Source organism: Panicum hallii, chromosome 9, assembly GCF_002211085.1.
Source record: "Panicum hallii strain FIL2 chromosome 9, PHallii_v3.1, whole genome shotgun sequence".
NCBI classification, from domain to species: domain Eukaryota; kingdom Viridiplantae; phylum Streptophyta; class Magnoliopsida; order Poales; family Poaceae; genus Panicum; species Panicum hallii.
Genome location: NC_038050.1, coordinates 65,983,213 through 66,004,249, shown reverse-complemented (window position 1 = coordinate 66,004,249; position 21,037 = coordinate 65,983,213). Strand labels below are relative to the sequence as shown.

Sequence of the window (21,037 nt, the reverse complement as noted above, 5' to 3'; positions counted from 1 at the left end):
CTCTACTGCTGCCTTGAGCGTGAGGATACGGCTGCGGGAGCGGCTCACGGGGCTTCTGGCCGCCACACTGCTGAGAAGGAGGCGCTGCTCGGGCCACACTCTGCCCCGCCAAGCTCGCCTACCGGGCGGGTCCTCTTCTCCGCTCCCTCCTTTCCCGATGGGAAGGGATGAAGATAATGGTGGGGGGCATCCAGCTAGGTGCACCCAAGATTGTACCCGAAAGTCTATCTTGTTGCTGCTATTTTTTTTCTTTTTCCCAGTTAGAGATCGGGTTTGCGTTGCCTGCCGTTCGTCGTCGCTTCATCGTCGACACCCCCAGGACGAGGTTGTTGTTGTGCCCTCCAGGCTGCAGCGGCGATGCTCGTGATCAAGCCACCATCGCCGTTGTCGCCGCCTTTTCAGGTGGTGGCGCCACCCATGCTGCTGGTCCTCATCAAGCTGGCTCTGGGTCCGAGTCCGCGCCTATTGCCGCGCGCTCACGGACACCGACGCTGATGTTGCTGAAGGAAGATGCAGTCGCGCTCTTTAGCTGCACCATCTACCATCGCAGTCGGCTCATCATCATGCTGAACCTGTCGGCAAGAAGATGCTGATTTTGTGTATTCGAGCGCCTTCAATGACGGCTTCAACCACCTCCACCTTGACTACCTCGGCACTAAGGAGTTACTATCTGCTTGACAAGCCTCTTCGTCTCCCATTCCAGCCACATCATCTGCGGCGCATCGATGATTGTGACTACGGGGGTATGTCATTTGTTCGGCTTATTCTTCAGTCTCATCGTCTGCGCACTCCCGTTGTGACTACGGGGATGTTAGAGTATACTAGGCAACTCCGGATATTTTTAGTTTGTAATCCCAGAATAACCTTCCTTATCTCTAGGATACGCTACTTATCTCTAGGACAGGCTTTGCCCTCAAAGCCATGTACTCCTGTATAATCAGCACAAGAGGCTCAAGCAATATATTCCATGCATTATACCCAATCTTACAGTAACTAACCTGCTCTCAATGAATTTACTGAAGCGTTGCTAGTTGCCAGAACACCTTCTTTCAAGGAAATTGCGCCCCTGTTTGGCAGAGTTCCAGCTCCAAAATGAAGTCCTAAGGCTCTTGATTTTTTTGGTTCTAGATTTTTTTTCTATTTCTAGCTTCAGAAATCTGTGGAGCTGAAGCTGTGGGTACACTTAGTTGTTTGGTTGAACCGTTTTCATACAACTCTAGGCAAAAAATAGTCGTAAGGTTCTTGATTCTAGTTTACACACTTCAGATCCGAGGTAAAGCTCAGAGCTGGTGTTGTGCCAAACAGGGCTTGCAACATTTTCGTCAAAACTACACTACAACACAGGTATAGAATGTATCTGATTTGTAAGAGTAAGATATAAATCATCCGGTAGGTGTAATATTTCTACCAGTCTCCACCAATATTTTATACATGATTATGCCGAAAGGATTATTGATATTTCTATTAATTACTTGAATTCTGCGTTGCCAACTGCCTGGATTATTATTTTACTCATAATTGCCCATACGTCATACTCCTAACCAATAACTTCTAAAGATGAGGATAGCAAGAGGTTACTTTCAATGTCAAAATAAATCAGTCTAATGCATTTAACAAGATAAGAATAACAAGTTGGTCTCAGCTCAGGATGCTGTGGCAGGATAATTATAAAGTTTGATTATATGTAAACAGTTCCACTGATCAAGGATGCTTTGACTTCTTGAAAAATGACGCTGTAGCTAAGACCCTGGTGCTAAGAGATTAAGAAAAGAGTTTTGCATCAAATAAGTTCTTTCTTTTCTCATGCATTTGCCATGAAAATGAAATGCATCTGCAGAGGCCAAAAGCAAGACATGTGACTATACATTGATACATAATATCTTGCGAGGCAGACTACACAAGACCCATACTTCAGTACTGAATTGTGCATGAAGCCATGAACCAAGAACGAGAATGCCATCATATAAATGCACTTTTAATTATCTTGGTAGACTTACTGAATGGTCACTCCATGTCCACAAGGGGAGACTGCTATGAGAGAGAAATAGCACCAGCAAGGTGGGAAGTCTCCCACACTTCCACACCTTGTATCTCTACTCTTGACACAAACAGGCGGTCTCCACCCCCTTCCATCATCTGTATCATCCCACGTTTAGCATCCTCTTCCGTGTCCACAAAGCAGCTCCTATAAGATCTTTCATCAAATCCTTCACTTTTGGGTCTTTCATTTGTTCCTGATTGCTCTGCCAAGTCACCTGTGTTGTGGCGCTGTTCTTCCAATCGGGACCAAACCTCCAATCCATCCTTCCGGCTGACAAACACTTGAGACTGGTGGCAATGCAGAAGACTGCCATAGCCTCCTCCACTCCCTCTTGGTCCTGATGACATATAAACCCAAGGGTCGTTACCAAGGGATCTCAGGTCTGCCACTGCTACATCTCCTGACTTTGAGCAAACCTTGTATATTGCCTGCTGCTTCACATCAACATCTGCATCTGCAAATGGATCACCAAACCTACTGCTTCTTCCAGCTCCCCCTGGCTCGCTCGTCTCCCACACCACATTCCCAGACCGAATATCCCACAGCCTCATGTAACCAGAGTAGCCAAATGCCCCGGAACTCACAAATGATGCAAACACCAGTCCAAGTGCCGGCAGGTGCACCACTCGACCTGGTGTCGACGACTTTGCTGCACTGCCACTTTGCCGGCCAATCTCCTGGGTGGGCTTCAGAGTTACAGGGTCGACCACCACGATGCAGTTCTCCCGGTGAGGGCTCTCAAATGTTGCCAAGATGGGTGAATTGTTATCAGCTGCATCAGCTGGAGGAAGGGCAGCAATGGCGATGACCTTCGCCTTGCTGACGCGAGTGTCAGTGGGATCCCACCACTGAACGGAGGCGACATGCCGACCTTCGAGGAAGTCGTACACATGCAGCCCTGGAGCCGAAGCGGACCCGAGGACGACGAGGCTGGGGGGCAGTTGCCGGAGAGAGGTGATGCGGTGGAGGTGGGTTCGGAAGGTGGCAAGGTGATCCAGCGCCGGGGAGTAATAGGTGACCTGCCCGATGCCGTGGGAGAGGCAGAGGGACCCATCGTGGTGCGGCGCGAGGGCGGTGGGGTAGGGCTCGGAGGCGGGGGAGAGGGTGGAGGCGAGGGAGACGGAGAAGCCGCGGAGCGGCGGCGGAGAGAGCGCGGCGAGGAGCTGCGCGTGGAGGCCGTAGAAGAGGGCCTCGTCGAGGAGGACGCGCGCGGGGAAAGCGAGCGCGGCGGAGGACGGGGCGCGGATGGCGGCGAGGATGGCGGATAGGAGGGCTGGGTCGCGGTCCACGAAGGTTGGGGTGGGGGAAGGGGAATCGAGAGAGAGGGAGAGGGAGAGGGAGCTTGCCTCCAGCGAGAAGAGCTTGCCCCCCACGTTGAGCTGCTTCACTGTGCCGCTCTTGCCGCCGCCGCCGCCGTCGACGGTTCCCATCGTTGGCTCGTCGCTGGTGTTGGACTGCTGCTGCTGGATGCTGTTGCGCTTTCCGACGAGGCGACGACTTTTCTTCAGACTGGGGGAATGGATCAGATCAGCTCGGCCCACAGCAGACTAGTCCGGATCATGCTGTCCAACCCACAAGCCCACTATGGGCAAGAGCGACGTGAAAAAACAATTTGAGCCATTTCTTAATTTTAAGAGCCATGTTTCAAATACAAAATCGACATCGGTAACTCAACTCCAAAGAATAACAGTTTCTCTTTGGAAAAAGAATAGAAGCCCTTTTCTTATTGACTAGTATGGCCGTATGGGACATCTATGGTGTTGGCTCGCTATTTTCTCTGAGCCAAAGCTGATCGCCAGTTCTTGGAGCAATGTTCATGAATTTTTAATGATTTCTGCTGCCTTTTATTTTTAAATGAATATTTTAAACTTTAAATTTTCTGATCTTGGCATGGAACCAACAGAAAGCAATTCGCAGTTGAGACACCAAACATAATACATCCTGATGGCATTCTTGATTCATCATCTCCCAAATCAATAGAAAAAAATGTGCATGTGCTATTACAGACAAGTGTAATTTTAGTTTGATCCATCAATAGTTCAATCTATCCTACTAGATACACATGGTGCAATCAATATACAGGAAAGGATATTAAAAAAGAAAAGAAAAAGATGGCTTTACAGTACAAGGGCAGGGACCAAACGGGCCTAACTGAGCAGAAGATCGCGAACTCTCACTGGTCTTTTCACCGCATTTGTGAAACCCTGCACATTGCAGTCACCTTCATGAGATACTGGCAAAAGAAATAAACTACAAAGGGGCATGCAATTGGTGACATGAGTCCAGAAGTTGAGTCCAAAGCCAAAGGAGTGGAATCGCATGGCACGGATTAGCATACACAAAAACATGTCGGCAACTAAAATCAAATTATTGAATCAACATTCTGCTCAGTGCTATTTGGGAGGTATCGTTGAATGTGTCCTTAGGTCCCACATATGATCCTCGCATTAAATGTTGATTTCTACATTACAATGTCCTCGGTTTCATTGAGCAAATTTGTATCTTAATTCCAAGAGCTTAAACAAAATAACTTCTAAATAAGCATTGTTCCATGGACAACGTCTATGTATATTAGTAAATACATATGTGCATGTTGGACCTGAGGCCACACCCACGTCCAGTAAACTTAATTATAAGGGACAACGAATTCCATAGGACTTTTAGTGCCTGTGCTTATATATGAACGCAAAAGGATAACTGAATATTCGTGCAAGAGGGTCACAAGAGGGCATATGGAGAACACACCTCATTGTATTTGAAGATCAGAGGGCGTGAATCCCTCTGAATTGTTGCTCTTTGCTGCCCCACATCAGTATGAGTTTTTCCATTTGCCGGTCTTTCCTTCCTAAATCTGTTTTCATCAAAGAAAATAGGTAAACTTTACCATTATCAACAGTCAAGCAAAATGGCAAGTTGGCATCTAATGAGTAATGGCGGGCATTGCTAAATTACCTGTCAAAGAAATTTGTTGCACGATTGGAGTGCTTTTTGGCAGGTGTAGGATCTTTACCATTCAGGCTAGAGGCTGAGTTTGGTTGCATTTGAAGTGTTGTCGAATTGCGCTTGGTGCTATCCTTAGAAGAATGTAATGCTGGAGCAATAGAATCGGCTACTGCTTTCTTTCTTATATCTGATAAAGCTTCGCTCCTGGTATCTCCATCACTACCTTGGTTCAACAATTTGCCAGCACTATCTTTAATGATCTTCTGCTTCTCTACCTGCAACAGCAAATTTCCCTCATCAAAAGCTTCCTCATGTGCTCATGCATATGGCCCTGTTTGGTTTGATTAAGCTTCAGCTTCTTACGCCCAAAAAAAAAACACCAAGCAAACAGGTTTCAAGAGGAAATATGGAGTTAATGAATAGTTCGAAATTTATAGTACCTATGAAGAGAAAGCTTTCAAGGTGCAGCTCAGTCATATGGCAATGCAACGTGCTTTCCTCAGTTAGTATTTATAAAAGGCCAACATAATTTGCCGAAAGATTAAAAACAATAAATGGTCATCTTAGAGAAACAAAAGGATATATATTTGGTTGTTACAGTTAAATTAAGTCAGAACTTAGAAGTTTGGCATCAAGTGCTAGCAATACATGAAATTATAAATTTACATAATTGCAAAATCAGAAGGGTCACTCACCTCATGCACCAAGACCTGTTTCATTGCCAGAGACAGATCAATGTGCTCTGATTGATAGCCCTGGTATCAGCAGCTATGTTAGGTATAGTGAGAAGAGTGCACAAGTGTAGAACAAAGAATAAAGACTAAAAAATTAAACAGACCTTGAAGTTTATGACATCACTGATTGGAGGATAAAGAGAAAGTGAAGGAACATCATGTGGCACCACAGATATGTTTGCCCTTTCTTGAGGGGCAAACTTTGTGTTTCTATATGTAACTGAGTAGGAAACCATAGTATCAACTAGCTGCACAAGTTCATCCTTTTCTCTCTCTGACAGCAAATTCAGGGCTACCTGAAAAAACCCTGCACTATTAGAAACCGTGTAAAGAGATGAAAGCATAGGCTTGTATTCAAACTTGCAATACCATCTAGAACACATAGGTTTCATACTGGTCAACATGGAGACATAGGGCCTTAAATCCTTTCCTTAGTGGATATTATTTCAGAAAAAATATTAAGATATTGGCTCCATAGTTCCATGCTTCATTCGTGGTACTTTAAAGTTTAAAGTACTATAAACATATATTTACCATGCAATACTCACTTTCAGTTGTTAACAAGTTTGAGCAAATAAATGCTATATACCAACAGGGTAATTTCGAGATAAAGTTTGGCACGATCAGTGAATGACAACTTACAGGTCTTAAACTCAGTGGAGAGAGAATATGTAAGAAGGGGGAAGCGATGTCTTGAACGAATGATTCTACTGACATGTGCCTTGAAACAACCGGTGACATTTGGTTTTGCCAGGTCTTCAACGTGTCTTTCTTTTCTAAAAGCAATGTTCGGGACCTAGAAAAACACAATGTTAAGCCCACTGAGCAGGCAGAAAAATATATGATTACGTGGAGGAATTACCTCTGCAAAGCTTTTGGCCATTCAATATTTGGCTTCTCAACTTGAGCAACCATACGACTTATGGTGATGGCAATTGGAGGTTGATAAGCTGAAATGAGTGGTTCAGCTCTGTTAGTAAAATATCTATACAAAGAATGGTGATGGCAATTGGAGGTTGATAAGCTGAAATGAGTGGTTCATCTTTGTTAGTAAAATATCTATACAAAGAATAGAATATACACTCCGATACTACCATGAATTGGCATCTGCTGGGTCCGGTAAACATATTGTGTCAAGGAATCTGAAACTCCAAGTATATCAAGACATTTTACCTGTATGGTAGTTTAGATTATAATAAGTATGAAGATGAATTCATAAAGGAAGAATATTAAGCTTCACGCAAATCAAACACCTCAAATCATTAGCCAAAATCTATGTCTTGTACAGATACTCACAGTTTTTTGCAACATCGGGTCATGGTATGATAGTCTCAAGAAGTTTTCGTAGATCCCGTCCATGGTAACTTCATAGTCACCACTGCAAATGAAATACTTGATGCAAATAAAGAAGTGATACCGGCTCAAAGAAACCAGGTAAGAAATCTGACGGAACAAAATTTTACCGGTTAGATATGAGTGTGAAGAGAGAATCTGTGTCCTTGTCTTTACTGAAATGACTTTCAGACTTTCCAGCTCGCTTGAGTTTTTTCTTTTGCAAAACCTGTGGTACAATTGAACTTAATAAGATGAAAAAATGAGAGATGATAAAAAAATTGTGCTGGTTTTGGGTGAAATTTTGCTAGCATAGGTCCTAAGACCTGATTTAAACATAAGAGCAGGACTAACATCTTCTTCTTAATGAAATGATACAAGGCTCTCATATGTGTTCGAGGAAAAATAAAGAGCAGGAGTAACCAAAAGACATCTATTGGAGGACAATATTACTCCAGGCAAAGCTTCTAAAATGTTGTGTTACATGGAATTACAGGAGAAAGGTAAGATTCATAAAGTTGTTAATAAGGCCCAAAAGAACTATATATAGACGTACTCACAATGGCATTGGTTCATAAGTGGCTTTAGTTATGATTGGCACTCCGTTCTACAAAATTAAAAAGGGAACTGCAGAAGAGGAGTTACAGGGAGAAAAAAACCTGTTTCCAAACATCGAGGATGCTTTTTGACTTATCCTTCTGTCCGATTACTTGTGAATCAAATGATGACTGCTCCATAACACATATCATTAGAGAAAGAACACCATATCTGCTAGTAGTATCTTCATATGGCTAACTAAATCGGTTCACTTACGATGTTTAGTGCCGCCCCTTTCTTGTTCAAAAATTGAAGTGTGTTTAAGCATGAACGGATGTCACATTCTGCAGGGAAATACAGTCTATGAAAATAACCATTCACCTCAGGGGTAGCAAAGATTCTCCATGCAAATAATAGCAATTCCTTTTCATTCATCCAGGTATTAGAAAGTGCATAATACAAGCAAAAGAAGCAGCTCGTTAAAAAAAGAGAGAGTAGCCAGGTCAAATATTGAAATGCAGATTAAGATAGGTTTATATTAATTAGGCTGAACAGCTTTATCATAGTTCTGTTACGGCTAGAATGAATCGTGCATGTTATCGATTCATTACACAATAATACTTCAAATATATGTTTCACTGTTGTTACAGATAAAAATGTGTAACAGAAATGTACCAGTATACTCTGCTAATGCAGAAAGAGCAATTGCACTTGTCTTGAAACCTTCATTTTTGCATATGTACTTGAGCCTAAACAAGAAAAATGATTTATGAACAAATGGTCTGTCATGAAAGTACATGGTTACAAAGATACATTTTGTTACTAATGTGATGAAGCTAAAGGAATAAGTGCAGTCACATCACCTGTTCACCACACGACTAATCGTTGGCTGCACGAACACATGAACCCTGTGAAAATAAATCAGTCCTCATAAGCAACAACTTTAATGATTTACAAATGTACTAAACACAATGAAAGAAGGAAAATATTACTTGGCTACTTGGCGCAGTTGTCTCAAGGCTGGAGCATAAAGGTCATTGCATATACAAATTACCTTTGAAAATTGTATAATCAGTATATTCAATAGATTGTAAAGACACTAAAATGGAGCCAAAAGGGTGCAATGTCAATGCTTACAGGCCTCAATAGTTTTGCCATTCTGTGACTTTTTCTAGATGCCTTTCGGGCTTGAGTTTCTTCAGCATTAGTGCTTCTGTCAAAATTATTACTCTTTTCAGCGTTGATCTACAAGAGAAGAGCAAGTCATCTGATGCACACTCTTATTTGGTAAGATGAAAACCTGATATAGAAGTGGGGGAAAAAAGTAAAGTAAAGCTGCAGCAAACTATAAGATAACTATGTCAGGGGAGGACTACCATCTTCAGAATAACCTCCACTGCACCTTTTCCATCACCAAGTGCTCCATCAATTTCATCGATTACCTAAACAGGACACAAAATTCAACAGAATATAGAGGGAGAAAGTCGACAACTTAGGCAACATTATTCAACTCACCAAACACTTGGGCTTGGAATCTGACATGATTGAGTTCATCTGAACGACATCAAGAATTTTTGTTTCAATGGATGAAGCAGAACGATCATCACTGGCATTTATCTGCATTCAACACTGAACATAAGCAACATATAGAACTTGAATTGAGAATATGTCAATGCATATATGAAGCATCCATGATAAAATTATGTGGATATATTGACAGATCAGAATTCAGTACAAAGACTATAATGGACATGTTACCAGAAAAAATTTATCTTCCTGAAGAGCTTGAGAGCTCAACAGGCCAATTAGCCAAACCAACAACTGGAACATTTTTTCTTTAACAAGAGGCAGTGCTAAAAGTTTGAGATGAAATGATATTAAAAGGAGGATCAATGCATTTTCAGCATAAAAAATAGTTGTCCAGTGTGTTATATATCAAAATCTTAAGCATTGAGATATAGTCGTGCCTTGAAATGTTACAAAACTGACACAGGGGGATTTGGAAGGAAGAGAACTGTACACGTGGCACTAATCAGATAGCACACAATTCTTTATTAGTTATGTATCATCACATTAAACAACAAACACACAGCTAGTATTGTATGATCATAACACAGACCTCAACAACATGGTAGCCACAATGTCTGGCTGCAACATGAGCAAGTGTTGTTTTTCCAAGACCAGGTGGACCACAGAGTAGCAACACCTGCAACATCAGGAAGGTATTCAGTTACAGTAGGGAACAAGCATGACAAACCAGCAAAATCTTTTATAGAAAGCTTTTGGTCACAACACAGTAGTGTTAACCCCCACCTTTTGTTCTGGTGTGCTGTCTACTGGTGACCTTTTGCTGAAGGAGCCACCTAAACCTTCTGGGTTGCTACTAGGTGCATTCAGGGGCATGTCAACAGGACCTCCCTTAGTCTTGGAGAAGAAATTTTTGTTATTTGCATTCTTTTGGACGTTAGAAGAGTGCCGACGTAAGGCAGATAAAACATCATCACATGTAGCTCGAATATGGGACCCAAAAACACAGGAGTCCCACTGTTTTAGCCACAGAAGTACCTGAACAAGGCACATACACACATGTCAACTAAAACTGATCAAGCATAAACAGAAAGGTTGACTTGACTTTGAAGTAGCAAGGTGCAATTTGGAATAGTATTTACCTCCCTGTTTGTGTGCTCGTCACTTAACAGCTCTGTGAAAGAATTTGGTGCGTACTTTTCCACCCAAAGTTTTTCTGTGACTAGTGGAGTCACTGGACAAGCCTCACGATCTACTGAATCTGTGCTTTCCTGCAAGGCCTTCATAGACATCATCAAAAGTGAGTTAGTGAGATACTTTCAGTTGATATAGTATAATATATTAATCACATGACACATCATCAAACGCAAAAATGGTCAGCCAAGCCCTTTCTTGAGTTAGTAGTCAGTGCATGTTGTATACATGGTTAGGTCCATACAGTAGACTTGTACAGCTCCCTATGGGCATTGAAGTACTGAGTACTGACAGCTGAATCTTAAAAATGAACACTGTCTTCTAGATCACTCCATAAAACAGAAAATACAGGAATTGTTTATTGAGAAGAAACAAAAATGGGAATTATTATGTGACTTATGAGATTATTATGGCAAATTTCCACTGTAAAATCTAGAAGGAACAAAGACATGCATCCGTGTTCTGGGCTGAACCAAAAAGAAAAAGTAGCATAAGTGATTACCACTTTCTAGTACCAATCGACAATATCCACTACATTTTCCAGCGATTACACAGATAAGTACAATTTGATTCTTAGTGTTCATTTTACATATTAATTATGCTCCATGTGAAATCATAATTAACAGTGTTGTGTTAAGATCGATCATTTAGTGCCATCTATTGGTTATTCCTAACGATATCCATTTACATATATACCTTTGCTAAAGCCTCCTGTTCAGCACGCCTTGTTAGTGAATGAAAGGATTCAGAAAGCAGGCCTGCAGAACCGCAATAAAAAGTGAAGTGACAAAATGAGCCACGACCAAACTAAGTCAATTGCATCCTGATTCCCAAGAGAACTAAATCACTTAGTAACTAACCCTTGTGGCTGAGATTTGGGTTGGAGAAGTTAGCCCCTTGCCTCGTTCCACTAATAGCTCCGCCAGCCAACCCCTCCATTGCAAGCTTGGCGTAAACCCTCTCCCCGTTGGGCGCAGTGACGGGCACACAGTCCCCATGGATCTCCGATGCGAACCGCGAGATTGTCTTCTCGGCAACGACGACTTCAGGGGCGGGAGGAGGCGGGTAGCGCAGCCAGTCCTCCTCATCCTCATCCTCCCGCCCCACGTTCCTCCGCTTGCTCCTCTCCTCTTCCTCCTGCTCCGGCGGTGGTGGAGGCGGAGGACGCTTCAACCCGCCTTCCGAAGCTTCACCTACACATGCATTTGGTAAATTCCGTCACAATCGAAACAATCGAGAGCTAGGGTTGCGATGCACAGAGGGGGAAGGTGTTGCATACTTGCGCGTGGAGCGGCGGGCTCAGGCGGCTGCGAGGAATCGCGCGGCTGGTCCGAGTCGCCGGGGGGCGGGACGAAGCCCTCGTCGGGGTCGTCGAAGTAGACGTCCTCTTCCTCCGGGAGGAGGCCGTGGCTCTCCATCCACTCAAGCTCCTCCGGATCTGGCATCTCCATGTCCATCTCCATCTCCATCGCCGACTCGCCGACGCCGCGGTGGCTGGTAGCAGAGCTGCAGCGGTAGCCTGGCGGCGGCGGAAATGTGAAGAGGCGATGGCGGGAAGTGGCGGAAATGGAGTGGGGGTGTTGCCGCCTTCTGCCTACTAGTGTGGTTTTGTGGCGGGCCACACGGTGTGGATCAGCCCAACATGACTTTAAGCCCGTGGGCTGAGACAAGCCCATGGATAAATGGGCTCTATTCTGTTGATCAATATTATAAAAAAATTGCTCTGTGTTAGCATTAACCAACAATCGTATAACTTTTTCTTACTAGATAAAGCTTTGAAATTAAAGCCATCTGACATTGACAATTTATTTATCAAAAGCTATATATTCTGATTGATTTATGCATTATGCACTCGGTACTACTGAATTTGTTATGAAAAAGGTATTTTCATCGTTAGTAACTTCGTACCTCTATAACCATTTCCTTAGAGAATGTAGTGGGCAAAGCTGCACTGAAGATTATATTGATGTAGATTTTGTAACGATTTTTTGTTTTAGATTAACAGTTCAGTTATCAGCCATCAGAAAAAAGGGAAACGCCATGCCTAGGATGAAAAAGGAAAAGAAAAATAAAAGACGCTTAGCCTCAATTGAAAAGCGTTTTCTCTAGTCATGTCCTGAAAAAAAGAAACAGCAAATCTTTTGCAATCTAAGAGGACATGCAATGATGCAACTTTAAAAAGTTCAGATCTGCGGTTCAGACTACAAGCTAGTGGAGGGAAAGGAAAGGAATACTCAGATGCGCTGAGCGATTGAGCATGACTGGCAGTTGCATTGAACCTAGGGCTGGTAATAGATCATCGTTCTAAAAATATCTTCACAATCCAACTTGACCTTTATATATTTTTAACTTAAAATTGGAGCCCTGTCCTTTTACCACCCCTAATTGCACTGTAGATCGAGCTACAAATATGATTTCTGTGATGGTGTTGGACTGTCGTCTGCCTATTGTTTATTCTTCTTGCTGAATCATAGCTCTGTATTTTTTATTCATTTATCGATTACGTATGCATCTAATGGCCATGATCCAAAGTCGAAGCTGCAACTGCCGTAGAGAACCGTCGTAGAGTACGCTAGCAGCTGGATTTTCGCAGATCACCTGGTTTGCCTCTACTACTAGAATCTTTCTATAAGAAAAACCTGTTTATTAATGAAATGTATTTTTAAAGAGAACGTCGTCGATTACTTCTGGGATGACCGGATGAATGATAGATTGATAGTGGTCGTTGGCACCTGATATAGTAGACGTCTTGTGCAGGCCCAGGTGTCGTCCATGCTTATCCATGGGAAGAGATCTCGTAGGGGAATGAACATGTGGAGATTTTGGTGGAGAAGAACCGGATATATCTTCGCCGAAAGAAATGTGAACGAGATACGTTGTCAATGGGCTTGCTTTTCAATTCAACCTGTACAAATTCGCCAGAAACATGTCACGAAACGCAGATGCTGAAGCTGAATTCTTTTTTGCTGAAGCTGAATTCCACCCGCACCCGCCACAGCCCACGGGCCAACCCAGCACGGCGGTCGCTGCCGTCTTCACCGCATCACGGAGCGCCGTAAGGGTCGCTTCCACGTCAACGAACCGACGGGGTGGGATGGAATCATGCCGCCGCCGCCCGCCAACGGCTCGAGCGGAAGCGAGGACGCGGCTAAGCAATCGTTGCAGGCCTTCCACGGCATCCCTGGTCACGAACGTGGACCAAAAGTTAAAACTTCAAACCCTCCCGCGATTCGTTTCGGGAAAACAGGGGGAGCAAGCAAAACCACTTGGACGCTGCCGGTATCGCTTCCTTCGAAGCCACCGACGCGCCGGCGGAGCTGGCTGCTCCGATCCGATTCCCGGACGATGATACGATGCTCGCTGTCCTGGGACGATCGCGGCGGCCCGAGGGTATTTTGGTTCTCCGGCAGCTAGACAGTGACCGTGACGTTGGCTTCTTATCTGTGTGTTCAGTGTTCATCACAAGGATCACATTCGCATCACATCAGTTTTTTTTTCTCTCTTCATCGATGGTTTCCTTTTCCATCACCTTTTTCCTTGTTCTTTTTCGTGTGGATGATGGTGGCACTCGCCTCTCGCCCCGCTCACCCCCCACCCCACCAATAATGCCACATGCGGGGATTGCGACGGGCACGGCCATGCATTTTCTGAGGTGAGATTGCATCGGAGATTTGGTTTCTTAGGTCACCGATGAGGTCGAGCAGCTCAGCTCGCGGTAACCAGACGATTTTGCCCGCGAGGGGTAGATCTAATCTGATGCTCTAATAAAGGGGAAATAACCGAGCAGATGACGGAGTAATTACCGCCCCTCCACGTGTGCATCTCGCTCGCATCAGCGGAGCGGTGAAACATCATCACGTGGAAAACCATCAGGGCATCACCCATGTGCGGTCCGAACCAGGAGATAAGCCGTTGCTGCCGTGCAAGCACGACGGAGCTAGCTGACCGACTGTAACAGTGTGATTTCCTGCTGTTTGGTGGTGGCAACATGGAACAGCTTACGGCTACGGGGGTGTGGCCTTGTCGCCTAGCGTTGCCGTTTTCACATGATTAACGCCATGGGATCAGCGACCACACCCAATCCGAGCGGACTTCCTGCATCTGAGAGGAAGGGGGAGCAGAGCTGAAGAAGGAATAGAAGCAAGGTTTTCGAGCTCGGTTTCCCTTATTAACTAGATTAATTCTTCTCTTATTATTAATCACATGCCGTACGCCAAATTACGTTCCGGATCTTTCGAGAAAAAGAAGGAATAGAAGCATGGGATGTCGTGGCTCAGGTGGCAAAAATGACGAACCAAAACCAAACATTTAAAATGGGCACCAGAGGTAAATTAAGCTGGTTTCGATAGAGGTAGGAATAAAGATAAATGGATCACGTAACATGGTACGTGCCGGAGAACAGAAAAACAAAACATTCGTGCTTGGGTATTTCTTTTGACCAGTTGTTTGCACCATATATATAGCCGGTGGCCATGGCTTGTACAGTCAAGACTCGGTTGCGAGGACGGACACAAGGGCTTGCACCACCTTCTACTTCTTCTTTTGCTTGCATTGGGAGTACTTAACTGAAGAAATTATAGCTTGCAAGACAAGTAGGCATCGAAGCAACCGCACTTTGTTAAGCCGGAATCGTTATTCTTATTTTATTTGACCGATGTGCTGCCTTTTATAAACGACGACGAATAAACGATGAAAGTAAATAGATCAAACCGAAAGGGGGCACAAGATTTAATGTGAAAAACTCAACCAATGCGGAAGGGAAAAACCGCGGGCGCAAGCCAGCAAGAACTTCAATATACCAAGAGTCGGGTTACAACGCCGTGCGGCGACTTACAAGAAGATTATCATCAACGGGAAACCCTAATTGGATATATAATGTGTACCGCGGGGGACGCTGCCCCCCGCACCCCCTCAGGCAACGCTAGGTCGAACCACATGGGCCATTTTATGCCTCCGCTATGCTCCGTTACAAGTCGATCTTTTTTGTGCACCTGAATTTGGAACGCAGCTCAACGCTGTCTCCTCTCTATTCCGATCCGCGGCTCCAAAAAGTCGTATGTTCGACCGTACAACCATGCTGCCTTTTTTCTACGTGGATAATAAGAGAATAAAGCTCTGCCTGCCTTTATATCGTATGTGTACGTAACCAAAGAAGCCATGCTACCTTGGTTACCCTTTTTCCAGTCTCCTGCGCAAAGGCATGGACTTTGGGGGTAGGCGTAAATTGAGCTCATATTCTTTGAAGATAGGCTAGACAGCGACAGGTTCATGAGCCCTGGCTGATGGGGTAACCTTCGCCCGAATCCTCTTTCGGCATTTCAACGAATCACTAGTTCCGAATAAAAAGATTACCTGTAGAAGATCTGAAGATGTCTTTGGGCGGCGCATCATCCAATCCGCCCCAACTTTACATGGCAGATGGCACTGACGCAGCACACGGGAAGGAAACGGCAAACTGGCCCGCCACTGACATTCCAGCCTTGAAACAGGGTCCGTGCACAGCACAGCCCGCGCTGGTGATACGAGGCACAAGAATAGGAAAGCACAACGTGCATCTAGGCCCACACCTGGCTGGCTCGCTGCACGCGACCACGCATGTGTGGCCATCCGAGGCAGGAGAGCCTTGCCGGGGCGGGGAAAACCGCAGAGGTAGGCTGGACTCTTGCTTGGCTGCCACGGGCTGACGGCATCGGACCGTACGTACCTGCCATCGGCAGTTGAGGCTGAGCACCGAGGTGGTGGGGCCGGGGGACCCAGCCACCCGTGCCCGTGTCTGGCTGGCTGCCGCCGAGGCGAGATTCGCTCGCCGCCTACGCTGACGCGAGAGGGCGGGTAAAAAATCGGTCGCGGATGCGCCAGTGCGCCACACCAGGCACGGGCAGGCGAGTCCAAGCGTCAGGGACCAAGCGGCCTTTGCCGTGACAGTTATTCTCTCTCCTCGGTCGACGCCCGTGTCCCGCTGGATTTCGATCGGCAGCCGGGGAGAATCGGTTCGGTTCCCCACCCGCGGCTCCCCCCTGTCTCTCCATTCGTCGTGTTTTCCTCCACCAGTCCGCCACGTCCTATATATTATTCTCGCAATTTTTTTTTCGCTTGTCCCTCGACTCCCTCCCCCACACAGCCACTGCCACCAGTCCACCACCACGTCCCCGCCGTCGTCGCCGTCCGCCTCACCCACGCGCGCCCCGTCGCGTCCCGGTGCTGCTGGGAGGCGCGCTCGCTTGCTCCGCCGCGCGCGTCCCCGTGACGCTGCTTCCGCGCGCCGCCGCCGCCACCGCCACCTCCGCAGCGCGTGGGTTCCAAGTCAAGGCGGCAGGCGGGGCCGGGGAGAGCGGACGCCGCGGGAGGAGGGGGATAAGGGCGGCCGCGGCGCGGGCGTGAGCTGCAGGAGCGGAGCAGAGGCGGCGTTCGACTCGGGCGGTGCGCTGAGCTCGGGGATCGGCCGCGCGGGCCGGAGGAGGAGGAGGATGGCGCAGGCCGAGGAGGCGCAGGCGCCGCTGCTGCAGGCCGAGGAGGCGGACGCCGACTGGAGCTCCAGGCCGCGCCGCATTGCTCTCTTCGTCGAGCCGTCGCCCTTCGCGTCAGTCCACGCCTCTTCCCAAGCGTTCAGCTGCTGGTCTGATTAGAGTAGATCGGATCGAGGTGCTCTGCTGGCGTGTAGGCCGCTGGGCCACTAAGATGCATGATTGGTCAAACCTGACGTTCGTTTGATCCAAGCTCTGATGGCTGCTAAGTCATGCTTCCCCTTTTATGCAGCTACATCTCGGGGTACAAGAACCGGTTCCAGAACTTCATCAAGCATCTACGAGAGATGGGTGATGAGGTATTCATCCTTTTACCATGTACTGGCTCCCACTTCTTTTATCTATGCGTTTACAAGATCATTGCTGCACCCTTAAATTGACGTCTGCATCTTTGGTTCAGGTGTTGGTAGTAACTACACACAAGGGAGCTCCCGAGGAGTTCTATGGAGCAAAGGTCATTGGCTCGTGGAGGTAACCCTTAATCAAAACAAATACCATCTTTACCAACTGGAGGAATACTGATTAAGGATATAATGACATCATTCCTGAAAGCACAATTGGATTCCCGTTGAAATAGAGTAGTGCTTCCTTGTTTGAACCAAAAGGAGACAATGTGAGCAAAGTATCTTGTAGACATGTGACATGCTAATTTGGGCATGCACATCAGTTAGAGACATTGATTATCGATGCAGCTATTCTTGTTTGATATTTTTTTGTGTCTAATTTTGGGATCGCATTAAAATTCAACCTGCGGAAGTTTTCTTCAGCTTACCATTTCGGTTCGCTAATATCTCCCTTTTCAGCTTTCCATGTCCGTTGTACCAAAATGTTCCACTTTCGCTGGCATTGAGTCCCAGAATATTTTCTGAGGTGAATAAGTTCAAGCCGGACATAATTCATGCTACTTCACCTGGAATTATGGTAATCACTGAAAACGCAAAGGTTTTTTATTATCTTTTCTTTCAGTGGTTGTTGCTTGCTTATAACCATCTTCCATGATGTCAGGTTATTGGCGCTCTTGCTATAGCAAAGATGCTATCAGTTCCAGTGGTGATGTCTTATCACACACATCTTCCAGCGTAAGCCCCTCTTTTGAAGTAAATAATTTTTTTTTGGTGCAACTATGTCGCCGTTGTGTGATACAAAATTTTCCGGTGGGCGTCAACTCTTTGAATTTTTTGAAGTTATGTGAACATGCATGTAATATCAATATATTATTTTTATTTTGCAAAAAAATGTGGCCTCTGACCACACAGACTACCTAGCCAATATTCTGCCTGCAAATTTCGTTTCAGGGAGAATAATTACTGAACATCCTTCAATATGTTCTGGATGCTATGGAGAATCATCCGCAAATGTATTCAACAGAATGAATCATGAAAAGACTCAACAACCTAGGTGGCGTTTTAAATTAGAAGAAATATGCACTCAGATTCTAGTTCAAGATGACTTGGATCTGGGTGGTGGGAGTGTTCCTCCACACCTCCCACCAACTGAGCCAGGCTCAGTTCCTACAAAAATGTATCATGAAACATACTCCAGTCAAAAATAGATTTGAGCAGGCATTTTGAACATATGGCGATACCATGAAACAAATCTGGTGCCAATCATGTGGGGTCACAAGATTTGAGGTGTAATGCTGCAGAGCTTATTTGTTACAGTATATGTGAACATAGATCCAAGACAGGTCGCAATACTAAAGGAGGGAACCTCATCCATATAAATGTCTGTACAAAGAAAACCAGTGAACAAATGTTCTACCTCTGATATGCTAGACCAATGATTGAACATGCATTTGCCTGTAGATATATGTTGGGCTGCATCATTTCCATTTTCTGTTCTAAAATTTACCACTTGGGTGTCAATATGGTTATGGCTGCCAATATTTTTACATTTTTGAGTTGGTGTCCTGACATCCTGTTATGGCTTGCAGGTACATACCGAGATACAATTTAAATTGGTTACTTGAGCCCACATGGAGTTTTATAAGTAAGTCAAGTTTCATTCCTATTTCGTTCTCAGCCAAAAAAAAGGTCTATTAAGAATTATTTTTCTCATCAGTGTGTGCTGACTCTTTTTTGTTTCAAAGGATGCCTCCACAGAGCTGCAGATCTCACTCTAGTTCCTTCAGTAGCTATTGCTGAAGACTTCGAAACTGCTAAAGTAGTACCAGGTTAAACAGTGATAGTGAATCAATGTCTTTGTAACTTTGGTTTCCCTCCATCTATTGCTAAACATAACCTTCCTTTTGTCTTCAGCAAACAGAATACGGCTTTGGAACAAGGGTGTTGATTCTGAAAACTTTCATACTAAATATCGGAGGCATGAAATGCGCGTCAGATTGAGGTAGAACCTCTTGCTTCTGTTTTTCGATGATAGAAATGTTAGAAAAAAATGCATGGACTAACACACTTTCCTTCCCTCTCTCATCAGTGGTGGTGAGCCAGAAAAACCATTGATAATACATGTGGGCCGTTTTGGACGTGAGAAAAATTTGGATTTTCTGAAAAGGTGAGCCTTTACTTTAGTATTGCCATTCATCTGTATGAACTTTACTTTAGACAAATTGAGGCAACAGAGAGAAGGGAAAACTTTCTCAGTGTCTTCCAGTAATGATGGATTATTCATAGCATCCATGTGGAATAGATTTTCAGCCATGGTATTTGTTAGCTATAATTCCTACAGGAGCTATCATGTTCTTATTGTTATTGAAACTTACAACTGCTCTACTACCTAGTTTCCTTGGGATTGCCATGGTTGTGAGCTTTCCGTAAGTCAGCATAGCTTACAATGACAAACCTTTTAGCTTTAGGCATACTCCGCATATCACGGCTGTGATATTTCTTTTTAAGCAAGTAGTTCAAGTTGCTTCTACCTTTCATAGGCTACTTATTTTTTTTAATACCCATAGGCTACTTATCTGCAGGATATATCTTTGGTACATGAATGTTCTTTTGCCATGTCATAGGACTTTTGCTTATTTTGGTCAAATACAGGGTTATGGAGAGGCTCCCTGGAGCGAGAATTGCTTTTGTTGGAGATGGACCATACAGGTGCGCCTTACCTCAATAGTTAGCTACCTGTAGTTTTTTAATATGATGCACACCTGATGAGACAAACATTGATCACACATCATGACTTACCTGGTATCAAAATGTCACATGCATGCTAAACATCCTTCCTTAAACCATCTACTTTAAGTTACAAGTGGACAAACATTACTTTATAAACATGGGTTGTTCTGAGAATTTGTTTCCTAAATAGGTCACAATTGTTCTCTACGACACATTTATAGACAAACCAAGTTGGTTAATGGAGTAAACGTGCAGTCATCGGACATGTAATAATAATACCAATTGTCGCCACAAGGGTGGTGTATTTGTGAGCATTGGAAACAAACTTTAGGTGTTTGGTTATCTATTTGATCCTTTAACAGTTTCATCTTCAAATTCTGGAAATATTTACATCGTCTGTTTCACCTGAGTGTGCAGGACTGAGCTGGAAAAAATGTTCACAGGCATGCCAGCAGTTTTCACTGGAATGCTACAAGGTGAGGAGCTCTCACAAGCATACGCCAGTGCAGATGTATTTGCAATGCCTTCAGAGTCCGAGACTCTCGGGCAAGTAGTTCTGGAGTCCATGGCTTCTGGAGTCCCAGTTGTTGCTGCTCGTGCTGGAGGAATACCCGATATAATACCCAAGGACAAGGAGGGCAAGACTAGCTTCTTGTTTACACCTGGAGATCTCGATGAGTGTGTGAGGAAGATAGAGCAGCTCCTTAAGTCAAAAGATCTCAGAGAATCTGTTGGAAAGGCTGCCAGGGAAGAGATGGAGAAGTGTGACTGGAGAGCAGCCTCACGGAAAATCCGCAACGAGCACTACAGCAGTGCAATGTCATACTGGCGGAAGAAGATGGGCAAAACTTGACTAGGTTTCATCGTTCCAATCAGGAACCATTCTGATGCTGCCCTCTCCAACTAGTTGCTGTTAATAACTAAAAGAATTTGTACATTGTACCCAAACAGCTTGCAAGTTTGTGTGGCTAGCTGCATTCATATCTCCACAGTTATGATGATTGACCGACTACTACTTGTATGAAATTCATGTACATTAGACAGCCCTTTGAGATTGCCCATTGTAATCGGTTAACGCAGAAGATTTGACGCAAATGCTCCAACAACTTCTAAGTAGTATCTTTCTTGTTT

The 21,037-nt window shown here is 44.8% G+C and overlaps 3 protein-coding genes across 4 annotated transcripts; 1 reads left to right on the top strand and 2 right to left on the bottom strand.

Annotated features, from left to right (window-relative positions):
- Positions 1-1,652: 1,652 nt before the first annotated feature.
- On the bottom strand, positions 1,653-3,550 carry LOC112878259 (BTB/POZ domain-containing protein At3g09030). The gene has a single exon (XM_025942703.1). It carries the CDS (start codon positions 3,469-3,471, stop codon positions 2,032-2,034), a length of 1,440 nt encoding a protein of 479 aa, XP_025798488.1. The 5' UTR covers positions 3,472-3,550; the 3' UTR covers positions 1,653-2,031.
- Positions 3,551-3,992: 442 nt separating this feature from the next.
- LOC112876092 (chromosome transmission fidelity protein 18 homolog) lies at positions 3,993-11,822 on the bottom strand. Its single transcript, XM_025940131.1, has 24 exons — positions 11,588-11,822; positions 11,169-11,501; positions 11,005-11,066; positions 10,257-10,394; positions 9,901-10,152; positions 9,707-9,793; positions 9,103-9,204; positions 8,964-9,029; positions 8,725-8,832; positions 8,580-8,641; positions 8,451-8,495; positions 8,263-8,336; positions 7,864-7,931; positions 7,710-7,778; positions 7,182-7,279; positions 7,015-7,096; positions 6,813-6,891; positions 6,581-6,668; positions 6,361-6,514; positions 5,823-6,014; positions 5,680-5,739; positions 4,994-5,259; positions 4,787-4,892; positions 3,993-4,245 (listed from the first exon to the last, which is right to left on the bottom strand). Exons 1-24 carry the CDS (start codon positions 11,775-11,777, stop codon positions 4,189-4,191), a joined length of 2,838 nt encoding a protein of 945 aa, XP_025795916.1. The 5' UTR covers positions 11,778-11,822; the 3' UTR covers positions 3,993-4,188.
- A 4,495-nt stretch (positions 11,823-16,317) lies between these two features.
- Positions 16,318-21,025, top strand: LOC112875067 (sulfoquinovosyl transferase SQD2-like). Of its 2 annotated transcripts, none has more exons than XM_025938759.1 (11): positions 16,318-16,888; positions 17,065-17,131; positions 17,233-17,303; positions 17,636-17,753; positions 17,838-17,911; positions 18,766-18,821; positions 18,922-19,005; positions 19,091-19,178; positions 19,266-19,343; positions 19,829-19,885; positions 20,324-21,025. In XM_025938759.1, the coding sequence occupies exons 1-11, from the start codon at positions 16,776-16,778 to the stop codon at positions 20,757-20,759; spliced, it is 1,242 nt and encodes a 413-aa protein (XP_025794544.1). In that variant the 5' UTR covers positions 16,318-16,775; the 3' UTR covers positions 20,760-21,025. The 2 variants fall into 2 exon arrangements, with proteins under 2 accessions (XP_025794544.1, XP_025794545.1); XM_025938760.1 differs by having other exon boundaries at positions 16,320-16,950.
- The last annotated feature ends 12 nt before the right edge of the window (positions 21,026-21,037 follow it).

Excerpts from the sequence above, each read along its gene's own strand:
- LOC112876092 (XM_025940131.1), bottom strand. The coding sequence starts at position 11,777 with ATGGAGATGGAGATGGACATGGAGATGCCAGATCCGGAGGAGCTTGAG. Across the intron at positions 11,502-11,587 it reads GCCCGCCGCTCCACGCGCAA|GTGAAGCTTCGGAAGGCGGG; the intron begins GTATGCAACACC and ends ATGCATGTGTAG. Across the intron at positions 4,893-4,993 it reads GCAACAAATTTCTTTGACAG|ATTTAGGAAGGAAAGACCGG; the intron begins GTAATTTAGCAA and ends TGATGAAAACAG.
- LOC112875067 (XM_025938759.1), top strand. The coding sequence starts at position 16,776 with ATGGCGCAGGCCGAGGAGGCGCAGGCGCCGCTGCTGCAGGCCGAGGAG. Across the intron at positions 17,304-17,635 it reads AAGGTCATTGGCTCGTGGAG|CTTTCCATGTCCGTTGTACC; the intron begins GTAACCCTTAAT and ends CTCCCTTTTCAG. Across the intron at positions 19,344-19,828 it reads AATTTGGATTTTCTGAAAAG|GGTTATGGAGAGGCTCCCTG; the intron begins GTGAGCCTTTAC and ends GGTCAAATACAG.
- LOC112878259 (XM_025942703.1), bottom strand. The coding sequence starts at position 3,471 with ATGGGAACCGTCGACGGCGGCGGCGGCGGCAAGAGCGGCACAGTGAAG.